The 27,994-nt window shown below is 37.6% G+C and overlaps 1 protein-coding gene across 4 annotated transcripts in view; it reads right to left on the minus strand.

Annotated features, from left to right (window-relative positions):
- LOC125242921 (stonustoxin subunit beta-like) overlaps positions 1–26,821 on the minus strand; it is a 36,583-nt gene extending 9,762 nt beyond the window's left edge. The window contains exons 1-4 of one of the 4 annotated variants that reach the window (XM_048152048.1): positions 26,534–26,821; positions 25,265–25,390; positions 13,534–13,625; positions 11,614–13,326 (exon numbers count right to left, since the gene is read on the minus strand). In XM_048152048.1, coding sequence (XP_048008005.1) covers positions 11,614–13,326; positions 13,534–13,624 — 1,804 coding nt within the window. In that variant the 5' untranslated portion in view covers position 13,625; positions 25,265–25,390; positions 26,534–26,821. Of the gene's footprint in view, positions 1–11,613; positions 13,327–13,533; positions 13,626–25,239; positions 25,391–26,533 lie in introns of all 4 variants that reach the window. The other 3 variants (XM_048152041.1, XM_048152040.1, XM_048152055.1) reach the window with 3 other exon arrangements.
- Positions 26,822–27,994: the final 1,173 nt, after the last annotated feature.

The raw sequence follows: 27,994 nt of genomic DNA on the forward strand, positions 1-27,994 counted from the left end.
TCATAAAAATTATTGTAACGTAGTTTGTATCTACGGGAAGAAGGAGGCGGGAACCGGCGAACATTCAACAAAACTTTAAAATAAAATAAACACAGAACAAAACGAAAGTAATGCCAGCAGACCCTCGCGGACGTCTGCCGGCCACACAAACATAATAAAACATAAAATAAAGTCCAGGCCTGGTCCTCTCTCGTCCTTCACTGTCGTCGCTCCTCCTTTTATGCTCCCGGAGCTCCTCCGTGAGAGACTCAAGGCCGGTGCGCCTCCCAGGTGGAGCTCATTATCACTTGCGTCACCGGCCTCGCGCCGTTCTCTCACGGCTCTCGCCCGCCCTGCTCGTCACAATTATGTTTTGGTTTTAAATTCGTCTAAAATCATATCTCTTAAATTCTTAAAAACATATTGTTGTCAGGTATTCATTCTACCGTTATTTCTCGCAATTTAAAGATTGAAAATTTTCACATGTTTTTTTAAAAACTTTCCAGTTTTTCCAGACGTCATCCCATATAACTTAACAGCAATAAACAAAACTTTAAATTAAATTAAATTTAATGTAATTAAATTAATTTAATTAATTGTAATTAAATGTAATTAATTAAATTAAATGTATTTTATATGATCTACAGTTCCATAAATGTTTAATATTGAATATAAACTAAATTGTCCAGAGTTGTAAATTATGTAAAATATCTAAATTATAGGATCAGATCAGGGGTCGAGAACGACCTGCACTGGCTCAGCATTCAACAAAGAACGATATATAATATATATAATATAAAGGTTCCAGATTAATCTAATAATACAAAAATACAGCAAAATATGTTTTATTAAAAAAAAACAATTCCCTGTGTAGAACATATTGCACGTATCTCTCTCCATCTGTAAAACGCACACAAGAGTGTCTTTTAAGTTGAACTGTTGTGTGAAGTGGAAGTATGTTCATGACTTTCAATTCATAACATTTACAGAGTAAATAAAATAAAGGTCAAATGTAAGCCATTGTTACTAGTGATGTTATGTTTGACACTGAGGCTTCAAAGCTTGTATCAAAAAAACGAAACATCTCACATTGAAGCACTGTATCGGAGCTTGATTCGTTTTGCCATAACCACGTGATCGGTGACGTCCGAAGCTTCGTTTTGGCACACAACCACGTGACTGCTTCGTATTCTGATCAAAGACAGAAGGTGTGTTCGAGCTCATGCAGCGCCGCACGGACCGATCGGCGGCTGACTTGAAGCAGTGCATGCCAGTAAGAAATGTTGTCCGACTTGAGACAGCGCTGACGCCACGTGACTGTGACGTATGGCATCAAAGTACCGTGAGAGCGATTCGAGATCAGCCGCCCGAGTCAGCCAGCGCAGTTTCTCAAGAGGAGCTCCACGAGCGCTGATGACGACACAGCTGTTTCATGATTGGCCGGATTCACCGCATGACAACGATCACGTGTGTTTCGTGTTTATTGTCACGCCTTTAGTTCCAGTAATGCTCAAAAATCTGTGTTTTTATAACAGTTAAAGCTCTTTTCATGTAGTCGCGATGTTGTATTGTGTCATGTTTATCAAAATAAAACAGATAAAAAATGTAGACCCCACTACTTTAGTTTTTATATAGTATGCTTATGTTGAACTTTATTCTTGTAAAAACAGACGCTGTGAGCAGTACATAAAGTATTGAATGAAAATGTCTCTGAAACACCAGTGTATTAGTCAAATATTGCATTTATTTCACTTCAGCTGTGATAAAGTATACAAACACGGCGTGAGAGTCATTACGAGAAGCAGAAAGTGTCCAACTTCATGTCTCCGTTTTCAGCTCCTCCCCGACTGCACGCGGATACTCTCGCCGATCGGTTGCATCCGGCCGCAGCCGATGTCGAACACACCTATAGAAACTGCGCTGTCTGCCTCAGGCGGCTGATCTCGAATCGCTCTCGCGGTACTTTGAAGCCATACGTCACAGTCACATGGTGTGGACACTGTCTCAAGTCGGACAAAATTTCTTACCGGCATGCACTGCTTCAAGTCAGCCGCCGATCGGTCTGTGCGGCACTGCATCAAGTCGAACACACCTTATAGAATAACACAAGAGGTGTCACTTGTATTGTTTTCAATGGGAGAAAGTGTAAGTCCCGCCTTCAAAATAAGAGCCAATCACCGACTGGTAAAGTCATCGCGTCACTGCAGCGGCCGTTAGAAGCACTGGTTTCTATAGAAACAACCAGACGTGCACCTCCGAAATGAGGCACAAGAGACGCGCATTTAGGTCTGCGCATGCGCATTAGCTTGATCCAGCCTGAAAAATACAGTTTTTTTGTCATGATTCGAGCGTTTGGAAAAAAATTATGAGACAGTTGTCAGATTTCATTGATGATTACAAATATGAAATTTAATCGAAAGCTTGGCAAACAGCTTTGGAGAATTTGATGTTTCCCCATTCAGAGAGATAGGAGCTGCATGATGCCCAGGATGCCCGAGAGGCGTTTCAAAGATGGCTGCCGAGTGAAATGAATTGTCTTAAAGGGACTTTGTTCTGATTCACATAACGTGAACCCTTGCGCAGATGTGAAGTGTCATTTGCATTTTGGCAAAAGAATATGCCATAATACGAATAAATATTTACATAAATATTTACATGTGTTCAGTTTGTATTTATTCCCAGTTCATACTTCATTCTATGACAATCATTTATTTTGATAATATATGCCAAAGCTTGCCTATTTCTCCCCCAAATTGTATTCAGACTTATTTATTCAAATTGTGTAAGTGAAATGACACGTGAAAGACTTTTTTTTTATGTAAAATAATAATTTACATTGTTTTATATGCTTTTCATAGCACAAACTTATTACATGAAACAATCCAATAATAGCTGCGTCGTCTGGGACACAAAGGCCGTTTTTTCCACCCTTTGACCACAAGATGTCGTTAGTGTGCACTGTCTTGAAAAGCTCCGAGTAATGAACCTTTTTACGATACACTTGAGGGGAAAGCCTTGGTGCTTCACAAAGCTTCATTTTGCCATCACTAATTGTTACCACTGGTTGAAAGCAAAGGAAAGGTGCAGGATTTAATTGCAGCAGTGAATGTTTATTAACAATAACTATAAAACAAAAACACTCTTCAATAAGAAACAAACAGAACAACCAACTTAATGCAACAGAGAACTAACAAAAAACATACTGAAACACAGGGCTTAAATACACAGTGAACTGAAGCTCTAACGATACTAATTAAAGGTGGTACAGAGGATGTTTTGTTTTATACATTTTTGCAATATTACTTGAAACTGTCTTTACTAACTGATAAAAGACTATTTATTAGGTGCACTGAAAGTAATAATATTAATATACATCATCTGTGCACGAGGTAGGGCCTTAAAAACATCAGCCAATCATTTGTGTGATCATCGCGTAAACGATTGGCCCTCTGGCTTGTCAATCACTGCCATGACGTTACTTGTGAGAGACGAGCGTGGCTGCGCGCTCCAGTAACTTTCCACACTCCACAGGCACCGCATGCAATGTTTTTGTCAGGAGACAGGAGTAACAACTGCAGATTATGAGTTACCTGCGGTGAGTCCGACATAATGAATCCACTAAACCGCGCACACACTTAACGATTGTAAGGCCGATTATGAATGTAAATTGATACTTATGACTGATCGCGCTCAAACACGTAGAGCCAGTTGCTTTCAGTCTGCGATTACAGTCGGTGTTCAAATTCCATGTGAAAGTATATAAATCTGCTTCAGGAGCAGGAAACAATCGCTGTATGTTGAGCTCAGTCTTAGAATGTTTTACCTAGTCATTAAATGTGTGCCCGGCTTAAAGGGATAGTTCACCCAAAAATGAAAATTTGATGTTTATCTGCTTACCCCCAGTACATCCAAGATGTAGGTGAATTTGTTTCTTCAGTTGAACGCAAATTATGATTTTTAACTGCAACCACTGCCGTCTGTCAGTCAAATAATAGCAGTGGATGGGAACTTCAACTATAACAGTAAATAAAACTTGCTTAGACAAATCCAAATTAAACCCTGCGGCTCGTGACGACACATTGATGTCCTAAGACAAGAAACGATCGGTTTGTGCGAGAAACCGAACAGTATTTATATCATTTTTTACCTCTAATACACCACTATGTCCAACTTCGTTCAGCATCCTGTTAGTGAGGTCTGATCGCGCTCTGATGACGGAAGTGATATCTCGCCCATATACTTCAATGAGCGCGAGACATCACTTCCGTTGTCAGAGCGCGATCAGACCTCACTAACCGGAAGCTGAACGGAGTTGGACACAGTGGTGTATTAGAGGTAAAAAAATGATATAAATACTGTTCGGTTTCTCGCACAAACCGATCGTTTCATGTCTTAGGACATCAATGTGTCGTCACGAGCCGCAGGGTTTAATTTGGATTTGTCTATGGAAGTTTTTTCGACTCTTATTGTTCAAGTTCCCAATCACTGCTATAATTTGACTGACAGACGGCAGCGGTTGCAGCTAAAAGTCATAATTTGCGTTCGACTGAAGAAGAAAAGTCACCTACATCTTGGATGCCCTGGGGGTAAGCAGATAAACATCAAATTTTCATTTTTGGGTGAACTATCCCTTTAATAACACAACGAATGCCGGTGGTAAACACTCGTGTTCCAATACTCGTGCACGAGTTTTGGGAGGCGTTCACTCGAAATGAGCTGTGAAGGAGGGGGGCTGTTCTTACGCATGCGCTCATTTCAAAAACTCAGTCGACGAAAAGAACCTCTGTACCACCTTTAACAAGCTGAACTCAAACACTAATCAAATCAGGAATCATGAAAACAAACAATGGGCTGGAATATAAGAACAAACAACATGTGATGAATAAACTCTAAACATTAACTAAACAAAACAAAACAACTCAGACCGTTACAGCTATGTGTTGCAGAAAAGCATCTCTTAAGCCCCGTTCACACCGCCAGCTTTTTCGCTGCAAGTCGCTTGTGGGCGTTCCTAGTGCTGTCGCTCTAATGTCATTGGTAGACTGCACGTCTGATCATATCTATAGAAAATGCAATCCCAAATGGTATATAAAACTAAGAAATCATTGTATTTTGACTAGGAATTAGGATTAAGAGAATTAGAGATAACATTCTGCTGTTGTAGAGTCTTGTGACTGCAGAGCTAGATTAACAATCATTCTATCAACAAATTAAACTCACTCGTAGCCTACTGTCAAAAAATACTAAAACGTCATTCGAAATTTGACAAATAATCAATTTTCTTGTCCCTAATAATCAACACAATGCAGGGGAAACTGTAAAATGAACATGAAACTTCTCACAGCATCATATAATTAACAACACAAAATGTGAATCAAACAAGACTGCCGAGAGTTCCTTTTCCACGCATCGTTTTATTATATCCATGTACAGCCAAATCATATAAAACAGCGGTGTCTGACCCTAGTCAGACAGTGCTAACAGCACAAAACAGCAACAACAACAATAGCAGAATCTAGATGCTTGTGTTTGTGCTGCAGAAGCTACTGAGCCAAAATAAAGCGTTATTTCTAAGCTTTACTATAGACCTTATAGCCCCGCCCCTTTTCAGCGCTGTGCTCGTTGTCTTTTGACTTTTGTATTTCCACAGTGATCTTACGTATTTATGAATGAACTGCTCATTTTAAAATCTTACCGGTCTACTGACATTTGTTAAGACATCTGGTTTAAACATGATGCTCATGATAACTTTTCATCAACTCTACAACAGGTAAATCCACTTCACCAGCTAATTATTCTTCAACAGCGATGTCATTTGCTACCGCAAAAACGGATCCAGCTAACAATAACCTGGCGGTCAGCCAGCGTTTTTTGGGCGGCACAAAGTCAGCGGCTAGACACGGTCGGATCACCGTCGGCACACCATCGGCAAGCCGACCGATTTGAAAATGCTGTCTGTCTGCCAGCGTTTTTTGGGTGGCACGCCACCAGCGGTTTGCCGCTGCTGGACCACCGTTGGTACGCCAGTGGCAAGCCGATAATCGGTCTAGTTTCTACTGATCACTTTACAGGACATCTTTTTTGATAAGTGTGTATTAATTTTATATTATCTTTGCAGTTAGAAAGAATCTGAAAGCACTGAATAAAAAATATTGTGACTGCCTATGAGCATGCTTTCAAATAAAATAATGTGGTTAAATGTTTGTAAAAACAAGTTATAAAAAGTTTAAGTTATACAATTATTAAGTTATAAAAGTGCCACAATTGTCCCACTATCACATGCCGGGGTGGCATTTTGCTCCTATGAACAGGTCACAAAACTACAAAATGAGTTTTAAATTCATGGTTTAATATTAATGAGATTTTTTATGTAATGTTTTAATTCTGGATGTTTATTTATGTAAATGCTGCATGATTGTGACGTGTTTTAATGCGTGCGCGCGTCGAACTTTTCAAACAATAGAGTGCCCCAGGGATGACGCGTTTTTGTAGGCCAACCCGGAAGTTAGCAGCGCATGGGTTCCCTCGGTTGAAAGCCTATGCATTTTTCCCATAGACTTTTGGAAAATCGCAGAAAATAAGCTCTGTGTTTAACAAAGAGTTATGACACTTACATGTTTTGTCTATTAAGATAATCTTTACAAGTTAACACAACATTTATAGATTTTGAAGCCTAAATAAAGTCGTCAGATATAAAAGGCTAACAGTAGGCTATAAACGGACTACAGCACACCATGGTCGCGGATCAACGTCATCACCACCAAGCTTCTTCAAACTTTATTTAAAAAACAACTTCATTTAAAAACATGCTCGCTGATTGTGATCTGCGCTGTGTATGAATACTTATCCACTTTTTCATGAGAAATGCTGTCCAAATGTCCCGTTTTTAATGATGACGTCTAAAGTCCCCGCCAAAGGAAATAGTCCCTTTTAGCAATTTGTTAGCAACCGCCAATTTTAAGACACAGTAAAAGTTTTAAAAAATCAAGAGTGGGTTATAACTAGTGTGTTTTATGTCATAGATCAAAACGTGAAAGTATTTAGAGGCTTTGTTAACCACAGACCTTATTTCAGGCGATTTAGCAAAAACCCATTCAAAAAACCCATAGACTTTATGGCATTGGAACCGGAAGTCCTAAAATGCTAACTCGCTTCCGGATTTTGCCTACAAAAATGCGTCATCCCTGGGGCACTCTATGGAGCGGCGCAGAGTTGCCATGGAAACGGAGAAACAACAACTGACAAGCTGCAAAAACAGCAGCCTCTCGCTGTTGTTTTCACTTCTTTCAGGTGAGTTTAGTCACTAAAATCACACAAATAATACACACAACTGTTCTTGACACTTCTCTAACATGTAATTGACACATGTTGAATATTTACTTTATAGAAACAGTTAAGTGTCTTCGAAAAACTCCGTTAGCATCTCCGTTAGCATCCCGTTTTCAGAAGAGGTAGGCTAACTCTAACGATCGATTTGTTTATGATAGTTTAGGCTTTTAATCACATTTTTATGTGTAGATGAGAGGTTTTAATAGTTTTATAAAGGTTTTGCTGTCAGGTGATTAGAAGCTGGCTAATTTATAAATGTAAATTTAGCCTAGTTAATCAGTGACGTAACTTGCATGAAGCACAAGTTTTCAAAAGCGTTTTGATCTCTCATGGTAAACAAATATTGATATTGTTCTGTTATTTATATTCTCGTCGCTTCATAACATTAAGATCGAACAACTGTAGTCACGTTGACTATTTTAACTATGTTTTCAACTACCTTTCTGGACCTCAAATGGTGCAATGACTTTGCTGTCTATGTGTGGATCAGATACCCTTGGATTTCATCAAAAATATATTAATTTGTGTTCTGAAGATGAATAAAGGTCTTACGGGGGTGGAACGACAAGAGGGTGACTAAGGTGAGTAATTAATGACAGAAATTTCATTTTCGGGTGAACTAATCCTTTAAGCCTTGTCTGTGAAACCGGGCAAGTGTCTCAAAGGGAAGGTTTGCATGACAGTTTTGCTGACAAATAAACAGGGATATCTCTATGGAAGCTTGTTTCCGTCACTAAATAAAAAAGGTAATTGTAGGGCTGCACAATTTATCACACAGTACGAGCTGCGCAAAAAATAATTCCAGTCTTTGCCAGATCGCGTGCGATTTAATCGCAATAAATTGTGCAGCCCTAGGTAATTGCGACTTTCTATCATGCAATTCTGACTTTATAACTCGCAATTCTGACTTTATAACTCACAATTCTGACTTTATATCTCGCAATTCTGACTTTATAACTCACAATTCTGACTTTATATCTCGCAATTCTGACTTTATAACTCACAATTCTGACTTTATATCTCGCAATTCTGACTTTATATCTCGCAATTCTGACTTTATATCTCGCAATTCTGACTTTATAACTCGCAATTCTGACTATAACACACAATTCTGACTTTATATCTTGCAATTCTGACTATATCTCACAATTCTGACTTTATAACACGCAGTTCTGACTTTATATCTCGCAATTCTGACTATAACACACAATTCTGACTTTATATCTCACAATTCTGACTTTATAACACGCAGTTCTGACTTTATATCTCGCAATTATGACTATAACAAACAATATTGACTTTATCTCACAATTATGACTTTATAACACGCAATTCTGACTTTATATCTCACAATTCTGACTATAACTTGCAATTCTGACTTTTAACTCGCAATTCTGACTTTATATCACAATTCTGACTTTATATCATGCAATTCTGACTATAACTTGCAATTCTGACTTTATATCTTGCAATTCTGACTTTATATTATGCAATTCTGACTTTATAAATCACAATTGTGATATTCAAATCTCACAATTCTGAGAAAGTCAGAATTGTGAGATAAAAATTTGCAATTACTTTTTAATTTTTATTTTATGGTGGAAACAAGCTTCCATATAACTCAGTACATGTAACTCAGAGAAAGATTAAACATTCTCCATTTACATATATGACCAACATTGTAACAACACAAAGTGTGTTGAAAATCTGCAAACTTGCCCTTTAAAAATGTTGAAGATAGCATCCTTTTGTCTGTTTAACTGAACACGATTTTAAATTGACTTCATCTTGGAGCTACTGTCATATTGACATTCCTCTGGCTGATTAAACGATATTTTGCTATTGTATAATATTGAACATGCATTTTCTGTAAAGCTGCTTTGAAACTAATATATATTGTAAAAAGCACTATATGGTTTAACTATGGTAAAACTGTAGCAACTATGGTTATCATGACTAGTTACCATAGGTTTTGAAACCATGCGCTTTGTAGTTATGGTTTTACAACAACAATCATAAACCATAGTTGTAGTAAAACCATGGTTCATTTTGTTGTTTTTATCGCAAATCCTGTGGTAAAACCAAGGTTAATTTAGAAATAAATGTGAATTTAATGCTCCTAATTTACTTTACTAATATTCACATTGGATAAAAACATCTGGTAAATGAATAAATGTATGTATTTATTTAATCTGTTCATTGAAAATGTGTTTTAAAAATAAATTTGCAACTGCTATTGAGAGTTGTGTACATTATTCATTATAGTGTGGAAGGACAGTGGTTAATGTAAGGAACTGATGGACCGACCGCGGGCCGCCAGAAAACATTTATTATAAACCAGCGGCTCGATAGCGGACCACCGTCGGAAAAGTGGCGGCTGCCGCCACTGGCCCGCTGGAATAACGATGAGCAAAATTCCAGCGGACCGCTGCCGGCGTCCGCCGCTGGTTGTAGCTGCTGTCACCATAGACTTAAACAGGGTACGCAGCTGTGATCGGACACAAATATGGCGGCGGGCATAGCGGAAGTGACGTCTTTGAAACCCATGGATAGAGGGTATGCATCAACGTCACTTTCCCGCCGGAACGCGCTCCCTCAGCTGGACTGAGCGGCAAAAGAACCTGCTGCGTGACACTTGGGTAAAGTTGGTTTTATATTCGCACATTCGGACATCCGTATTCAATAGCCTTGTTAATCACACTACATTGGACATTCAGTGGACATTCACAAGTATATATGCAATATTAAAACAATACTTGCCTATTTTGATCGACTGTGAAAAATGTTTTAAGTTGACAATCGTTGGTTGTCAATATCATGTCGCTGCTTAAAATTTGCAAACATTAATTTATTGCACATTTATTGGAAAGTCTGAATTTATCAGTAGTCCGAATGTGCGAATATAAAACCAACTTTACCCAAGTCTGCATGACTGGATTTAATAGGTGAAACTGAGAAAACTCGAGTAAAACAAATGATTACACTAAAGGTTGGGCTCGAAAGTGTTCCTTACAACTTAAATAAACCTAATCCATGGATATTGACATGCAGCCTGGAGTCGTGTTTCCTTACATTTATATGTGCCTGATTTAAGCAAATCTGCCTGTGTATATTTTACAATATAGGTAGGTTTAAATCCACGTAATCACTTTTATCAATGTTATATATATCGTCACATTGTCCAGCCCTAAAACATATATAGTTTTATAGTATAGTTTTTGTCAGTGTTGTTTATTTAAAAACACCCAATTATGCAGAATATAAGGTGGTAAATATTTAATTGATGAGTTGTCAACATAATATATAACAATACAATATATACGGTATGATTTTACTTCAAAATCCAATAATTTGACACAAAATGATAACGGCAAATCCATGTTTCTCTGCTGCAGTCGAGTTGTTTCTGTGAATTGCAGTGATCTATTTGCTTTTTTTTCTGTTGCTTTCTGCAGTTTTTAAATATATACCTCAGGTTTTGTGTCAAAGCTATTTGTACAGTCAATCACAATGCTCTTTCCCGTTTTGGATGTGTTTTGTGTGTTTTCAAAGTCTTATTCGCTCCAAGTCTTATTCACTGTTTTATGTGTATCTCTGTGGCAGAATTACAGCGCCACATACTGGTCTGGCATGTATACTAAATCGTTTTGAGTCATTTCAGTGGTTTCGTGTGGACACAGATATTTCTTGAGATGAGGAAAAAAAAATTGTTTAGGGTAAGCTCTGGCTTCGTGTGAATGTAGCTTTAAAGCTTCTATTTACTTCAAGCTAATTTATTTCCATTCTTCACTTAGAGCTGAAAAACCTAAATACCTTTGCAGAAAATGTTTTAAAGAACACAATAACTTGCAATAATTTCTTTTTTTGTTTTTTGGCTTGAGACTTAGTGACAACTCCTGTAACTTGACAATGTAGGTTATGAGCCATTTATTGTTTTTATTATGTTTATGTTAGCTACATGTGTAAATGTCCTATTGGTTTTCATATAGAGATGTATGTTTCACTTGTTCAAGGCTTTGTATTGTTTATTGTGAATTTCTTATGATTAAGTACAGTGGCCTACATTTGACATTAAATACATAATATACTCTGTTTCTTCAAGGACTATTTGTAACAACATGAACGAAGGATAAAATACGTTCATATATACGGTCAAATGGGAAACATTTTACAACTTGTTACATTTATTAATAGCCACACCTGTTAGGAAATATGGTTGTCAATGCAAACATTGACTGTGTGAATGAAGCAATTTTTTTTTTCAAAGACAAAAGATTAATGCAAAAAAGTACATATGGCACTTACCTGAAGGCGGTATGGGGCCAATAGTGTCACTGGCTTCACTCACTCCCACTTTACCCACAATCCTGTAGCAGATCAAGTGCTGCTTTCCAGGTTCCAACGCAGTCAGAGTAAAGTCTTCATAAGGTGTGTTTATGACAAGCCACTGTTCCTCAACTGCTTTTACCTCCTTGTACTCCACTCTGTACTGCAGAGTTTCTCCAGTCAGGGACTTCTGCAGTTTCAGGGACACACTGCGCTCCTTCACGTCCTTCACTTCTGGTGGGGGAGGCTTCGACACGGGCTGGAACTGTGTGTTTGTCAGCTTCCCTTTTTCATACAGATAGATGGAGGACCCTGGACTGGATTGATCTGAGATGCCAGACACAATGAATCGATATCTCTTTTCACCTTTATTAGCCTCTGAAAAACTTTTGAAAAGAGATAAATTCTCTCTCATCTTTGAGATGACATCAGGATTGTTGAACCACTCTTCTGATGCAAACGTGTTAGAATGTGCTTTCGTTCCCACATCTAGCTCTTTAAACTTGTCAGATTCCAGAAACTTCTTCTGGGTTGAAAGATACTGGTCTTCATACTTCAGAGATGTGAAGGTCAAGCACACCACAACATCAATATCAGGATTAAGGAGGATGTTCTTGAGACCATCTAAGTCTTCTATTTTGATTCCCTCCAGCATCTTGGTTTGAGAACTCAAGAGGCTAAATTCAGACTTTACAAGTTCGAACCACTGATTAAGCATGTCAGCATTGAAAGGGGAGCTGTAGTGGATCTTCAGGATGTCTTCCAATGAATTTTGCTCCATCTCTCCTCCTCGTATAGCAGGCAAGACCCTGCTGACAGCTTTCATGAGCACAGATTTGTAAATATTAAGAGAGTCCTGAAATAAGCGCACCCTCTCTTTGATGTCTCTAAAAACATTTACCAGTGTTTTTCTGGAGAGGTCATTACATGTCCTCTCTGCCTCTCCCAGCTCCTCTATTATATCTTCAGTGTTGGAAACCAGATGCGTGGTGATTTCTCTCTCCAACTGTGCAGCTTTTGTATTCAGTAGAGAAAGAGGATAGAGCCAGACTTTTATTGGAACTGCATTCTGTGGATTCTCCTTCAGTATAGTGGGGAGCTTCTTGTACACCTCCAGGGCCTCAGTGTAAGTGGTGGGGTTCTGCTCAAGTTGGACGTCACCATAAAATGTGCAGTCGATGCTCTCAGCCACTTTCTTATCATTATCTGTCATTTCTACAGCTCCTGTTCCCTCAATGGAAAATGTAGGAATCTTCTTGACCATGACATTCAGTTGTCCCTCAATCTCCTGCTTGTTTTCCTCTTCTGAATATGTCCGATCAAACACCATGATGGCCTGAGCTCCGTACAGTACACCTGTGACCACATGAGTTGCAGTTTTCTGCTCAAACACCTTAGGGTAGGTGAAGTCACTCAGATGGGTCATAGTGAGCTGTTCGAATTTGGTGGTTCCTTTGTAATACATTGTAACTCTGGACTGTTGGTTTGAGGATTTGGTGTCACGCAGGAACTTGGCAGATCCTCCCACCTCCACCAGCCCTCCTAAGAAGCTGGCCTTCAGGGAAGCACTTACATCCAGGAGATTGGACTTATCAGAGAGAGAGTCAGAGCTACTGAACTTCAGATCTGTCATGAGCTTTGAACGACTGTCCAGATCTTCACTCAGTGACTTCTTATCCCACAGAGTAACACCTGAAATGAGAAATGGCTCTAAGAGTTATGTATGAGGAAGTGATGTACTGTTGAAGAAACATGCCGATGTTGTGCCTATAAGACTACTAATTTAATATTTGTGTGCATCATCTTATGTCTCAAAATGACCACGCATGCACTGCTTTGTTGATTCACATTTGGGTGAAAAGGGAAATACAAATCATTTTAGTAGGTACTGTACAGCACCTGGAATGAAGGTATCCTGGCGGCAGTCATACAGCATACCAGGAAACAGAGGTCTTCCTAGAGCTGCCACTTCAATGGGCTGTGATGCCATTCTTCAGTAAATAACAATGAACGATGGGGTTATACATTTTAAGTTTAATAATGACCATCATTCTAAAATTTGTTTTTCTTGTTACTGACCCTAGTGAAAAAATAGTATGCTTAAGCACAATTTATTTGTATGTACTTTATATGCTATAAACTGGTATACTTAAAGTGTCATGAAACCCCAAAACACTTTTTTTGAGATGTAAACAGATATGTATAGGCAGCACATCATTGAAAACACTAAAGGTACTCATTAATGTTATTCATAAGTGAAAAATAGTTATTTTTGCATTGTTCAGAGCGATTTCTGACTTCCTGTTTGAAAAGCTAAGTCGGAGCAACGTGTTTTCGGCCATGTATGGACATTGTCGAACATATCTCGACACATATTCATGACATAAAGCTCCTTTAATCCAATCACTGCGCTGTAGTATGCATAAGATTATAATTTTGGTATTATGCATGAGGAAGTGTCACTTCTCTCCCCTCGTTGGTGTTCGTTTCCTCAGTGCCACAACACAATGTGTTTTCCTGCGACGTGACCAGAGCAGAGGTTTGTGTGCATGTGGATTGTTTTGCTGTAATCTACCAGCACAAATGGAAAATATGTTCGTGTGAGATTGTATTACAGCAGAGAATTGAAATGTCACTAAAGTGCGGCTCATTCACCTCTGCCTGCTCTAGCTGCATTCAAACACGCGAGCCGTAGGCTCTGTTTCCCTCAGGACAGCACGTGTGTTTGTATTTCGCTACCGATGCGGTCAGAACTGGAGTTTGAATACGAACACATGAAAAATACGATTGTGATTGATAAACACGCGGAGCGCGCATATGCTCGGTTTCAGCGCGGAGCTCCGCGTTGAGTTTAATAACACTAGCCACGTGGCACATAGCTCATACAGAATAAAGTATCCGTGTTTAAAGTTTTTATTTCACACATTCTCCTGCACCAAACATTAACCAGCACGGTGTAGTTATGCACACATATTTCCTCAAGTCTTCTTCAAATTAATTATATGTGCAAACTGGACACTGATACAGTGGTGTAGCCTATCTGAACACGACCACACGATTATTCTAATACACAAAAGACTGATTTTGAGTGCAGTGCTCGTAAACGTAATCAAAGTAGCCTATTATTAGCCCTATTAAATATTCTTTTGCATTTCTCCCTTGTGCTTGTGAGTTTGTCATTTTCTCCATGCTCATATATTAATATTCATTATTCTGTATAATGAGTGTGTTGTATGTCTCTGTTTCATTGGTTGTTCTCTCCCTTCTTTTCCCCCCTCTACACTCCCACTTTTCCAGAGCTTTACACGCCCATTTTCACAGAGTTTTTTCAAGTCATAGGTGTGAACGACCAGGGTAAAACAGGGGGGTTTCATGACCCTTTAAAGTCTGCTAAATTGGAAAAAAAAAAAAAAAAAAAAAAAAAAAAATGTACTAAATGCATTTTAGTTGTACTTGTTTGTGCTAAAGTGGAACTATTCCAAGTATATTTAAGTACACTTTAAATATGCTATTGAATTTAAGTTTTGAAATGCAGAATTCACTCAGAATAAACTTTAAATGTATTTTGATGACATTAGAATTGCAATTCAATTACATTGTAAGAGTGTTGAACATACATTAATATTATACTGATAACAAACTTTTAGTGATTTTAAAACACATTACAATGGCATTCTAAGTAAACTTGTGTGCCTGTGCTAATGGCATCATTATAGTGTGCTTCAAATAGGCTACAATAAAGTAATCTTTATAAATAAAGTTACAGCTTTATAATATGCCTTTTACAGACAGCTCCAGTATACCAGTAACTTTACTTATCCAGTGAACATCAGTGAGACAATGGGAACAGATTTAAATGTATATTGAATGCAGGAACCAGTACGGGCTGGAATCAAACCAGGGTCACGCGGGCCGCTGTCGCACAAGAGCACTCGGCTTACCTGTTATGCCACCACACATATAGACTACACTAAACGTCTTGGTTACGTATGTAACCCTCGTTCCCTGAAGGAGAGAACGGAGACGTACGTCAGTAGTGACCGACAAATTGGGATATCGCTAGAGAGCCCTATCAGCTTCGAGTGAACTAAAACAAGCCAATGGAATTGGCGTGCGATATTTGCATAATGCGCACCGCCTCCAACAGGTGTATATAAATAGGAAGCAGATGCAATCGCACTCTGTTTTTCGCTGAGGAGACAACTGGTGTCCGCACAACAGCGAGGGTACAGAAACTGTGGCGACGGGACGTACGTCTCCGTTCCCTCCTTCAGGGAACGAGGGTTACATACGTAACCGAGACGTTCCCTTTCAGTCGGTCACGTTCGACGTACGTCAGTAGTGACCGACGAATTGGGATCCCAAATAAAGCGCCACAGTTACAAAACCCCTTCCAGTGCCAGTACGCCGAGAGAGTCTACTGCTGTTCTGACCCATTAAGTAAACTAGACTACACTGGGAAAGCGAACCCGTAGGGGACGCTGCGGAGGCCACTACCTACCCAATGGGGGAGGAGTTTACCTGGAGAATACACATATCGACTGGCCCCTGGGGCAGCACGCATATGGAGTCCCTGGGATGGCTCCACCTGGGTAGGGGGAGACTCATCTGACAGGTGACAGCAGAGCTGGCTCTGCTAAGGGAAAGACACAGGCTCACCGTAGGGAGTTAGACCGTGGACAATTACACATATGGGACCGCCCACGTAGAGGAGTCACAACATATGGAACCCAGCCAACAGACAATGTCAGTGACGGATGTTGGCCTGGCATCAGACACTCCGCAATGTCCGCGCCGAAGGGGGAGGCGGAGGAACTCGACAGGGTTCGCCAAGTGGGGAACACGACTAGAGTCAATAGATGCACGTATTCGGCCCAGGGGGCGGGAATGGCTTTGCAAGCCGACACTTAGAGCGGGTTCAACGCGTCTACCGGCTAGTGGAAGCGAGTACACGGGAAGATACCGGCTCTACACGTAGGCTATAGAATCTAGCGAACGTGTTAGGTGTCGCCCAGCCCGCAGCTCTACAGATATCTGTCAGCGAGGCGCCATGAGCCAACGCCCAGGAAGAGGCCACTCCTCTGGTGGAGTGGGCTCTCAACCCAAGCGGACAAGGCATGCCTTGGGATTCGTACGCCAAGGTGATGGCATCCACTATCCAGTGGGCCATCCTCTGCTTGGAGACAGCCTTTCCCTTCTGCTGGCCTCCGTAACAGACGAAGAGCTGATCTGAGGTCCTGAAGCTTTGCGTTCTGTCCACATACACATGCAGAGCACGGACAGGACATAGCAAAGCTAGGGCTGGGTCTGCCTCCTCCGAGGGCAGCGCTTGCAGGTTCACTACCTGATCTCTGAAGGGAGTGGTAGGAACCTTGGGCACATATCCAGGCCGGGGTCTCAGAATGACGTGAGAGTCACTGGGCCCGAATTTTAGGCACGATTCGTTGACCGAAAATGCGTGCAGATCCCCTACCCTCTTAAGAGAAGCCAATGCAACCAGGAGGATGGTCTTGAGAGACAGTACTTTTAACTCGACTAATTGCAGAGATTCGAAGGGATGACCCTGGAGAGATGTAAGAACCAGGGTCAGATCCCAAGAGGGTATGGAGGAAGGGCGAGAAGGATTCAGTCTCCTCGCCCCCCTCAGGAACCCGATGATCAGATCGTGTTTCCCCAGGAACTTACCCTCAACTGCATGGTGATGTGCGGCAATAGCAGCAACATACACCTTGAGGGTGGAGGGAGACAGCCTTCGCTCCAAGCCCTCTTGCAGGAAGGAAAGCACAGATCTGACCGAGCATGATCGGGGGTCCTCTCGGGCGAGAGGAGCACCATTCAACAAATAGGTTCCACTTCAGCGCGTAGAGGCTCCTCGTGGAAGGAGCTCTAGCAGAAGTGATGGTGTCTATGACCGCTTGCGGGAGATCACTCAGAACCTCCGCATCCCGTCCAGGGACCACACGTGGAGGTTCCACAGGTCGGGACGCTGAACGCTCAAGCCCTTACGAGAAAGGCGAGACAAACAACGCACCGACGTGGGCATATTCTCATAAGAGAATATGAACCACCCACAAACACAGTCTCAGCACGCTAAGCAGACATGAGAGAAAGTGACTGTGGGCGTCAGTGAGGATAGGAAACAACCGCCTCCAGAAACGCACAGACAGAATGACGTCTTGAAAAAGACGCAGTGTCTGTCTGTGAAGCTCTTTTAGAAGGGGAAGAGTCAGCTCTCTCGTGCTGAAGCACACAGGGAGTGACGCGATGTGTTCGGGTACACCACTCCCCGAACACACCGGAAGGAACAGGCCCAAATCGCAACAGACAACTGCGTTTTATATGGGAATTCAGTTGCTGTTAAAACAGCAGTTGAGAGCTTAAGCTCAGGCTCCCCGGGAAGCTCGCGACCTCGCTGTTGTGCCTTAACACCAACACAAACAGACGCTGAATACTTCGAGAAGGCTGTTTAATTTCACTCTTGTGAAGTCTGAAAGCTGGACACCAACTGTTGGCTCCGAAGCGAAAGACAGTGCGATTGCATCTGCTTCCTATTTATATACACCTGTTGGAGGCAGTGTGCATTATGCAAATATTGCACGCCAATTCCATTGGCTTGTTTTAGTTCACTCGAAGCTGATAGGGCTCTCTAGCGATATCCCAATTCGTCGGTCACTACTGACGTACGTCGAACGTGACCGACTGAAAGGGAACTGGTGTTACTTTGTCTTCTACAGCTATAATGCTTCCTGAAGCATTGTTTTGAAATCAGCCATCACTAAATAAGTCGTTATTTAGTTTTTTGGCGCTCCAAAAATATTCTCGTCACTTTATAATATTAATATTGAACCACTGTACTCACATGAACCGATTTAAATATGTTTTTAGTACCTTTATGGATCTTGAGAGAGGAAGTGTCCATTGCTCCCTATGGAGGCTTCACGGAGCTATCGGATTTCAACTAAAATATCTTAATTTGTGTTCTGAAGATTAATGAAGGTCTTACGGGTGTGGAACGACATGAGGGTGAGTAATAAATGACAGAATTTTTATTTTTGGGTGAACTAACCCTTTAAGTCATGAAAATACCAAACGTGATTAAAGCTGCCTCAAAACTGTGCATGCATATTTGTTGACATGGTTTTAAAGCTATATTGTTATCCAATTTGTTGGTCTTAAAAGGTCTTAAAAATGCACATATGTACACCAAAGAAATCTAAATTTTCTTGGGGGACCATGCCCCTGTACCCCCCTAGCAAACAACATTTTCTGACCTCAGTAATTCTGAAACCCTGCGTACGGCCCGTACATTCATTTCTAATGAAATCTGAGGTAAACGTGTATTTCTACAAATGTGTGCACTTTTGGACTAAAAGTTTGTATGTGTATGCACTGTGATCATAAATGGGACCAAACGTGATTTAATGTAAAGGTTTGTGTTTCGTTATTCTATTAATAACTACTGATTGATTTTGCATTTCTATCAGAAATTAAGAATTATTAGTGTCATTGTAGTGTTGCAAATATCTAAGCTATCTAATACTTCAAATCTTAAGGTTAAATCAGAATTTTTTTGTAAAAATGTTTCTGTAACAGCTGCCAAAAATAGTATATAGCTCCACTGTGGTTTTTAATAAATAAATAAAAATAAAAAACCTTTTCAAACCTTGTACTAAAGTATACTTGTAGTAGTTCCACAGCATAATCAAATATACTTAAGTATATCTTTAGTTGGATCTCAACACAAAAATACTTGCTACAGTTTAGCAGACTTTAAATATACTAATTTAGTATACTAAAAGTACAATTGCAGGGTATTTATATTAAGTACATGCAAATGTAAATGCAATTGTAGTACTCTTAACATAAAATACATTTCAAATAGATTTTAGTATATTTATTTTTCACTAGGCCGAGTTCATTAGTTCTCACATAATTTTAAAATCCCTTAAATTAATTCTAATTCACTGTTAAAAAAATCCATAAACAAGGCATAAATCCTTCCTACACTGAATGCAATCCATTAAATAATTTCTAACCATTGCCTGTGGTGAAATGACATATGCATCTGATTAGTTTGAAGACAAATCATATTATCATTGTATTATTATTATTATTATATTTTTTTCCTAATGCATTTTGAGTCTTCATGCAATACAGTTGAGATCTAAACACCTCATAATCTGATGGTGCCCTAGTGAACAAAAGTATACTTTATTGTATTTTAAATATATTCCCTTTTTCTATAGTACACTGCAAATATACTAACAAAAAATGTACTATCATTAAATATATAAAAAGTATATTAGTATCATATTTTCACAATGCAACTTTTAACACACTTTAAAATAATTGTATTTTAGTATATTTTCTAAAAAATATATCTTAGAAAAATATACTTGAAGTGTAAGTTCAGTTTATTTTTTAAAAGTGTATTTATTTGCACTTTATAAAAATATATTTGAGGTATATTTTAACTGTGTACTGAAAATGATCATTGTAACAATGCACTGAAAGTATATTTAAAAAATACATTATTTAATATCCTGAAATTGTAGTGTATCTAATGTTAAATTTGAGTATATTTTTTAAGTTTACTTCTTCATCCTTGGAATTCATTATATTACTTGTGCTATTTATTTCAGTATGAATGCATTACAAGCCCATTTAGTATATGCAGTGTAGCCTATACAATTTCCAAATATGTGTAAAAGTTTATTAAGTTTACACTGGCAGAATCATTTTACAATCGTACACACAAATCTATATTAAACAACACACCAGCAGCACAAGTAATGCGAAAAAATATGTCGAGTGGTTAAACTTATAGGAATTCAAATGTCTCTTCAACTTGGTCTGTGACCAATCAGATTTTGTTGCTCACTGCCTTCAGCCAATCAGAGCTGCTGACGTCACGGTCGTCGTCTGAATCTCCTCGCTCAGTCACTCAGGTGAAGTATAATGTCGCAATGTATAATTTATTTAATAAAACACTGAAAGCGCAATACATCGCTCAATCTTGGGGATTCTGACCAGTTCAATCAAGTGATATCGCAGCCTGACCGTGATGGCGACGACGACCGGCTAATCTAATGGCCTACGCGATCCTGAAAGAACCAGAGAAAAGTGCTGCTATTTGGAGGTAAGTTGTAGTCTAACAGTTAACAAACTTTATTTTATTTTCTTTAACAAACGGAGAGCGATATTTCGGCTTGATATCTCTTTTTTGAGTTTGTGTGTGGTGGTTTATGGCACATGTTTGTATGTAGCACCAAAACATTCATATGATTGGTCAAATCAGCCTGTATTATGTACTATATAAATTCATGAAGTGTTTTATGCTTGACTATGAACCGAAAACAATATCGGCATGCCATACTGATACAGTTCCCTGCTGCTAATCCTCATTTACTGTTCAAAAATAGTATTGGTTCAATGTAGGATTTAGACAGACTATTGTAAACGTGAATAAAGAGTTGAACATGCTGTCTTATATCTTTGGTATATTCTATCAACAGATGCTGTTCTTCACGAGTCTCTGCGGTCATCATTGTGCCATCAGACACAATGAGAAGCTCATCAGAAAATGGAATATAATGTGTAATTTGTATTTGTGTATAGAGGGTTAGGGTTATTTTTTTTTCTTTAATGAAAAACATGGTAAGTTTTGCTGAATCTAAGTTTAAATAAAAACTATTGGATTTGTCAATGAAATATGTCTCTTCATTAGTGATGTTGTTACATTTTATTTATTTTAATGGCCTTGAAAACAAATGCATTCAACTTTGGGAAAATGTGTTAAACTGTATTTACCCTAGTGAAAAAAAAGTATGCTAAGTATACTTGCAGCAAGACTAATTATTAGTATATTTCAAGTGTGTTAATGATTAGTTCATTTAAAGTGCTATTTTGAAACAACTAATTTTGTACTAAGTATATTTAAGTTGAAATTAAGTAGTATTAAAATACAACTTTAAGTATATTTAGTATACTTATGTGTGCTAAATTGGAACAACTTCAAGTATACTTAGTACATTTTAAGTATATGTCTGTGTAGGGACTAATTACATGCTTGATTAGTGATATTAAAGTGTACTTAATTTGTGTACTCAAATCCAATAGTTTTTATTTAAACTTAACATAAGATTCAGCAAAACTTACCATGTTTTTCATTTAAAAAAAAAAAAAAAATATATATATATATATATATATATATATATATATATATTGGACAAATGGTGACCCTCTATACACAAATACAAATTAGACATTATATTCCATGTTCTGATGAGCTTCTCATTGTGTCTGATGGCACAATGATGACCGCAGAGACTCGTGAAGAACAGCATCTGTTGACAGAATATACCAAAGATATAAGACAGCATGTTCAACTCTTTATTCACGTTTACAATAGTCTGTCTACATCCTACATTGAACCAATAATATTTCTGAACAGTAAATGAGGATTAGCAGCAGGAACTGTATCAGAATGGCATGTAAATATTTTCGGTACATAGTCAAGCATAAAACACTTTATGAATTTATATCGTACATAATACAGGCTGATTTGACCAATCATATGAATGTTTTGGTTCTGCATACAAACATGTGCCATAAACCACCACACAAAAACTCAAAAAGGAGATATCAAGCCGAAATCTCACTCTCCGTTTGTTAAAGAAAATAAAATAAAGTTTGTTAACTGGTAGACTACAACTCACCTCCCAATAGCAGCCCTTTTCTCCGGTTCTTTCAGGATCGCGTAGGCCATTAGATTAGCCGGTTGTCGTCGCCATCACGGTCAGGCTGCGATGTCACTTGATTGAACTGGTCAGAATCCCCAAGATTGAGCGATGTATTGCGCTTTCAGTGTTTTATTAAATAAATTATACATTGCGACATTATACTAGGGATGGGCATATCGATATGAAGTATCGATATATCGATACTGACGTTAAGTATCAAAAGTATCGATACTCAAATAAAAATATCGATACTAAGGTGGGTTTTTTTTACCAGTGATTTTGATTAATTAACAATAAATTTAATGCATACAATATGCATTGAATTGGACAAATAACCTATGTTAGCGAATAATTGTGTAGTAGAAGTATTTTCCTGCTCATCCTAACACGCAAATGCTGCAAGTCAGAACCAATCAATCACAGAGAGCGTTCGCTCACTGCCGACACTACATTCAAACGGCTGCATGTGTTTAACATTGTAAGAAACCATTGATGCTTTTGGGAAATGCAGCCCTGAACAATGTTTAACAGCAGACAGAACAACATAATATGTTTGAGTTATTTCACAACAAACAAAATGAAATAGTAGCCTACATAGTTTTTGCAATTACATTTATTTAAATTGAACATTAAAAGTTTGTTTTGAAGTATTTGTAGATTTCCATGGTTACCACTACAAATAAACATTTTAACCATGTGTAAACAAAAATATAATCTAATAAATTGCAATTAAGGCGTATTAAATGTTAAAATACCTTTCAAATATAATATTAAGTGGGTACCATTACCCATTTTACTCAAAGTAATTCAATAATTTAAGGACTTAAATTATTAATAATTTAATAACTTAAAATCAGATTAGAGGTATCGTATCGGTATCGATATCGGCGATTTTGGCCTTGAAAGTATCGGTATCGTATCGAAAACAAAATAAGTGGTATCGCCCATCCCTACATTATACTTCACCTGAGTGACTGAGCGAGGGAATTCAGACGACGACCGTGACGTCAGCAGCTCTGATTGGCTGAAGGCAGTGAGCAACAAATCTGATTGGTCACAGACCAAGTTGAAGAGACATTTGAATTCCGACAAGTTTAACCACTCTACATATTTTTTCGCATTACTTGTGCTGCTGGTGTGTTGTTCAATATAGATTTGTGTGTACGATTGTAAAATGATTCTGCCAGTGTAAACTTATTCAACATATTTACTCATATTTGGAAATTGTATAGACTACACTGCATATACTAAATGGGCTTTTAATGCATTAGTTATACTGAAATAAATAAGCACAAGTAATATAATGAATTCTAAGGATGAAGAAGTAAACTTAAAAAATATACTCAAATTTAACTTTAGATACACTACAACTTCAGGATATTAAATAATGTATTTTTTAAATATACTTTCAGTGCATTGTTACAATGATCATTTTCAGCACACTGTTCAAATATACCTCAAATATATTTTTATAAAGTGCAAATAAATACACTTTTAAAAATAAACTGAATTTACACTTCAAGTATATTTTTCTAAAATATATTTTTTTAGAAAATATATTAAAATACAATTATTTTAAAGTGTGTTAAAAATTATATTGTGAAAATATGATACTAATATACTTTTTATATATTTAATGATAGTACATTTTTTGTTAGTATATTCGCAATGTACTATAGAAAATGGGAATATATTTAAAATACAATAAAGTATACTTTTTTTGGTCCCACTTTATATTAAGGCCTTAACTACTATGTACTTACATCACAAAATAAATACAATGTACTTATTGGGTTCATATTGAATTGCAAAACAAATTTGCAGCTATTGAGGTGGGGTATGGGTAAGGTTAGGGAAAGCTTTGGTGGTATGGGTAGGTTTAAGGGTAGGGGTAAGGGTTAAGGGATGGGTCAACAGTGTAATTATAAATGTAAATACAGAAATTAATTACAGATGTAATTACATGCAGGTGTTTTTAAAATATAAGTACAATGTAAAAACATATATGTACACAATAAGTGCATTGTATTAAATGAGTAATTTAAATGTAAGTACATAGTAGTTAAGGCCACTTAATATAAAGTGGGTCCCTTTTTTTCACTATGGTAAATAGTAGCACAACTGTATTGTGTGAGATTATGTAATTCAAAGTACAGTAGTCAACATTTGAAGTGGATCAAAAAAGTTAGGACAACTTTGATTAAAGGTTTTGATCCACTTCAAATGTTGACTATATTATACAAAGTATAAGTAATAACAAAGTGTATTGTTATTGACTGCAAAGTGTGTAATGTTTAATATTTGGAATAAGCCAAAGGTACTGAGCATACAGTATATACTATTACCTGTAAAATAATATATTCAGTGTATATTGCTTGTGTTTTCTGAAGACACTCGTAATTATTTTGTAATGTACTTAAATCACAAATAAAGTGTACTTATAACACAAAGTGTACTCATAACAGAAATAAAGTATACTTATAATACAGCGTATATTATAACAAAAAATATACTTTTAACACAAATAAAAGTATACTTATAACAGAAATTAAGTACACTTTAATATCACTAATCAAGCATGTAATTAGTCCCTACACAGACATATACTTAAAGTGTACTAAGTATACTTGAAGTTGTTCCAATTTAGCACACATAAGTATACTAAATATACTTAAAGTTGTATTTTAATACTACTTAATTTCAACTTAAATATACTTAGTACAAAATTAGTTTCAAAAGAGCACACTTTAAATGAACTAATCATTAACACACTTGAAATATACTAATAATTAGTCTTGCTGCAAGTATACTTAGTATACCTTTTTTTTCACTAGGGTGGCTATTCACACTGTCATAGCATTACCTGTATCATTAAAGTGGTGTCTCACCTGGAGTCCTTGCGTGTATTCGGTGTGTTAAAAAATGAAGTCGTCTGCTAATGTCTTCAGTTCTGAAGTCTGAAGCCAACTGGGTTCTTTGGTCATATTTATAGTACTATTGTTCAGGCATTTTTACTGGAAGAAAAAAATCCACAGAAATGTATCTGGTTACACAGAGTATTGCTCAACAAGAGGGTCTATAGATCGTTCAGACTTGTCTATAGATCGTTCAGACTGTTCCTTGTGTGTTGTTTTGATTTGCCTGAGGTTATTTAGTCTTGTTTCTCGAGTCTTCTTTGGCCTGCTCAGTATTAGGGTAGTTCCACTAAGTTGACTCAGTAACTTATCTACATTTGTTCTGCTGTTATATTGTCACAATCATTTGTGAGAGTGCCCGTAATTGCCATCAGAGGGCACTCCACACCGTGTGTTTCTGCCTTGTTGTTTGTTGGACTGTCTTCCTGTTATATTTATGACCCTTTGCCTCCCTAGTGAAAAAAGTATACTTTATTGTATTTTAAATATATTCCCTTTTTCTATAGTACACTGCAAATATACTAACAAAAAATGTACTATCATTAAATATATAAAAAGTATATTAGTATCATTTTCACAATGCAACTGTAACAAGTGCCCTCAACTAAGCTGGAGCAATGGACCAGTTTCTAGGTAAGTGGAGAACAATACTGGTAGTAAATAAATCACGGAGTCACGTGAGGAAAAATAATCAAAAATATATTAATTCAACAGTCACTTGAATTGAATGGCATGAAACAAAATTGGAAACAACAATAAAAATAAAATAAAATGATTAACAAAATGTAAGTTCCTTGTGTTGACTGGTTTTCTTCTCTTATTCCTTTTTGATTCGGTTTCTCTCTTTTTTTTCTTGAGTCAGTTTAATTCAAGTTATCTACACTACCTCTGTATGCAGATTTTATTTAGCTGTATATTTATCTTTAAATTTTGAGTTTAGGGTTCTATTATTCTGTTTTGCTTTTAAGTGTTATTTCTTTCTATTTGATTTTATACAAACCAAATAAACCCTTAAACACTATACAATGTAACCACAATTTAACCAAATTGCAACACACAAATGAAATGTTCACATAAAAATAAAATGAAATTTAAATCTGACTCACATTTAATAACATTCAATCATAATCTTGACAGAACCATTTTTTTTTTCTGAATTTTTTTTTTTTTTTTTTTTTAATATCATGCAGAAAAGTCCAGCAAGATGTCCAGTAGGTGTGTGCAAAATGAGTTCAATCCTACCAGTTGAAGTAGTGAAGAAGTGGCTGAACAGAAAAAAAGAAAACACTGTCCTGAGTGAAGAAAATTGAAGATTTGAAGAAATCCTTGTGATGCAGAATAAAGTGTCCTTTTTTTTCCAGGTTCAGGAATCAGCATTCAAGTTTTTGGTGGCCCGCCATCTCAAATCCATGAGAGGTTTTCAACTCAAACAATAAACCTGACCTGTTTTACCAAAACAGTGTCATTAGCATTCAAACCAACTCTATAACATTTTTTCTTTTTAAACTGAGTGTTAAAACAACACATGTGTGTTGACAAACTGCCTGGGAGCTCCTCAGTGGTGAAACTCCTCCTCCTTCAATCAGTGGTGAACCAGGTGGAACAAATCTTCCAGATGATCTGAGCGTGTCAGGATCTGGCTCTGTTGTCTTTAGACTGCAGTCAAAGGAGCATTGAATGCACTACAAGACTAAGGAAACTATCTTTGTCATCAAGGTGACTGTGCAAGATTAAGCCTTCTACAATACTGTGAAGGACAGCCGGTAAGCATCATATTGGCCATGTTTGACTAGATTGACTTAAGCAGTGCAGTGCTAATAGTACTCTGGAAAACACAAACTCTGAACTCTTGTTGACTTGGATAGGACTTGTTGAGGTGGTATTTGTAAATTCAATTGTTGTTTGTGGGGTATAAAGGAAAAGTAAGAAAAGCCAAAATTCATTGTTTGACAAAGAATGGGTTTGAAATGGTTAAAAGTAATTTCAACTTTGTAGAAATCTTAATAAACCAAGTTCTTAATTCAGTTAAAATGTATAGTCTAAAATTATTTGGCTAAAGAGACTTGGTTAATAGATAAGAAAATTCTAAAAAGTGAAATAACAATTGATTGTTTTGTAGAGGATACATAGTTGTGTGGCTACAATGGTGCCTTAGAATAGTTCTTTACGATGAAAGTACTTGTTAAAAGTGGAAAACTTGTATTTTGTAATGACGGTACTGTGTTTATCTGAGGTGAATGTGAAAATTGTTTAGTTTGGCTGTCAGCTCAAATAATAACTGGTATTTGTCATTTCTTTTGAGGTTTTTCACCTGTTTACTGCTATCAAGGAATGGTAAATAAAAGACAAGCAACTGTTCCCATGGCTGTTTATTGAGTGAAATCCAGTTAAAAGCTTCATGTGGAGGGATTGTCCTTTTCAAGTGGGGAATTGCACAAGGAAAGAGTCAAAACTTGACAGTGAAAAACCGTCACTGAAGACTGGAGAGAAGTGACCACATGTGTCCAAAGAGACAATTAAAGACTGTTTCGTCCTGTTGCTGTGATTTGAAATGGCTGATTCATTGCTGGTAGAACAGCTAAAGATCGCAAGGACATCAGCGAAACGTCAGTTTTCCAGGTTGGCCAATAATGTGCTACGAATGCATACAATGATGTCGGAAGAGGAGCTTCGAGACAATTTTAAGAAGATCTCTGAAGAAGC

This window comes from Megalobrama amblycephala, linkage group LG1, assembly GCF_018812025.1.
Source record: "Megalobrama amblycephala isolate DHTTF-2021 linkage group LG1, ASM1881202v1, whole genome shotgun sequence".
Classification (NCBI taxonomy): domain Eukaryota; kingdom Metazoa; phylum Chordata; class Actinopteri; order Cypriniformes; family Xenocyprididae; genus Megalobrama; species Megalobrama amblycephala.